Raw genomic sequence first — 2180 nt, forward strand, 5'->3', positions numbered from 1 at the left:
GGTCTCTTTCTGCTCTCTAAAACAGATGTTTCTAAAAGCATAATTGTGATCCTGAGATGCTTCAACAAACTTGACTGTAACAAATATATTTATATATTTCAATTGTTAAGTGATAACAAAAAAGTGTTTTTACATGGCAAATGCTTTATTGTATATATAATGTATTTAAAATCTAATATATAATATATTATAATGTAATATATACAGTAGTGAGTTAATATAAGTTAATATATTTTCCAGAGTTTTCAGCTACATATCAGAGTCTTCATCAGTGAATAATATTACTGCTTATCATTTTACCAAGAAATTGGCAATAGGTTTAAGCTAGTATATATTACTTCAGTCAGTTGAACCTAGTCTGAGTACACCCTAAGTTGTCCTATTATTAATAGCCCCTTTTACTTTCTGTCTAAGATTAAGCCATGGGTGACTGGTCCATACTTGGTCGCTTTCTGTCTGAGGTCCAGAACCACTCTACAGTGATAGGCAAGATCTGGCTCACTATGTTGCTCATTTTCCGCATTCTGCTGGTAGCCTTGGTGGGTGATGCTGTCTACAGTGACGAGCAGTCCAAATTCACCTGTAACACCCAACAGCCTGGATGCAACAACGTCTGTTATGACACATTTGCTCCTGTTTCACATCTACGGTTCTGGGTCTTCCAAATTGTACTCGTCTCTACTCCATCTATTTTCTACATAGTTTTTGTACTGCATAAGATTGCCAAGGATGAGAAGCTTGATGGCCAGAGGACACAGCTGCTATCCCAGAGAGTTCCCAAACAAAGGTCCGGGGAAATTAGGAAAGATGGCATGGAAGCAATAAAGGTCAACATCCCCACTTACTACCCTCATTACAGTGGGGAATGGAATACAAGTGAGAGGGAAGATGTAAAGAAAAGCCTTCTGGAAGAAGCTTATGATGAAATGGGAGAGGACCCCACCCAGCAGTCCAACCAGGTTCTTCTTATTTACATTCTTCATGTATTACTACGATCTGTACTGGAGATCACCTTCCTGGTCGGCCAGTACTTCTTGTTTGGGTTTGAAGTGCCTCACCTGTATCGCTGTGACTCGTATCCTTGCCCTACTCGTACAGACTGCTTTGTATCACGTGCCACTGAGAAGACCATCTTCCTGAACTTTATGTTCAGCATCAGCTTGGGCTGTTTCATCCTTAACATTGCAGAGCTCCACTACCTGGGGTGGATTTATATTTTTCGCATACTCTGCTCAGCTTGCTCCACCTGCTGCCGTCAGGAGCAGAATCCTGTCAAATTATACTCAAACCATAACCCCCTGATGCTGCAACTCAGGCATTCTGTGAGGGGTCAGGTGTTTCTGCAGACTCAAGCAACCATGGCCCAGGAAAAGAAAGGAAGCCTACTTGGACATGCCCCAGCTATCTCGTTTGAAACAGACTCAACTGTGGAATGCACCTCCAAGAGAAGTCCAGACAGCAAAGACAAAGTAAAAGTTAAACTGGCTAATATGGCCAGGCTGGGATGGACTAGGAAGTCTTGGCTATGAGAGAGAAATTTTTTGTATTTGTATTAGCTTTGTAAAAAAAAAAAAACAACAAAAAAAAAAACGGACTGAAAAGGGAACTAAGGCCTAGCGTACCCCTTTTTTAAAAATTGCTTTTCATTTAAATAATTGAATATATTATGGGAGGGACTTTCTGTGTGGGACTCTACTATTAGTTTTAGCTATTGTGAAATCTAGTGCTCTAAAGTAACCCAGCTAATACCTCTTAAACACCAAAAGTACATCATTATGCAAAGAACACTTTGTTTGGAAACCTGGAGTCATGGAATGATATTACTAGACATGTAATAACTCATAACTGGACCAGGGAAATTTCATTTGCAGTATCTTGTATCTAAAACTTTATTATTTTAACATTTTGAGATCCAAGAGTTCAAAAACTATGAAAAAAAAATCACAATGCAAATGATACAATCACTATATACAATTGACAGTTGCAAGTTTCACAAAGACATGTATAAAAAGTTAAAAATGTGAAATTTGGTGAATTGCTAATGCTAATTTAAATCTGTATGTACAACTTTGCTCCACTTTGGATTTAAAGCGTGTGTAGATTTTTATTATTGGAGTGTATAGTAGGTGAATGTTGAGGGGGCTGTAATCTGCATTGTCAATGGGCTTCTTAGAATTGTT

General features: G+C 38.4%; 1 protein-coding gene across 1 annotated transcript; it reads left to right on the top strand.

Moving 5' to 3' along the window:
- The first annotated feature begins 422 nt into the window (after positions 1 to 422).
- On the top strand, positions 423 to 1529 carry LOC146653461 (gap junction delta-2 protein). The gene has a single exon (XM_085379864.1). The coding sequence runs from the start codon at positions 423 to 425 to the stop codon at positions 1527 to 1529; it is 1107 nt and encodes a 368-aa protein (XP_085235990.1).
- The last annotated feature ends 651 nt before the right edge of the window (positions 1530 to 2180 follow it).

The sequence above is a fragment of the Rhamphochromis longiceps genome, linkage group LG14, assembly GCF_057381845.1.
Source record: "Rhamphochromis longiceps isolate RC_006_pf linkage group LG14, R_longiceps_female_GT1.1, whole genome shotgun sequence".
NCBI classification, from domain to species: Eukaryota; Metazoa; Chordata; class Actinopteri; order Cichliformes; family Cichlidae; genus Rhamphochromis; species Rhamphochromis longiceps.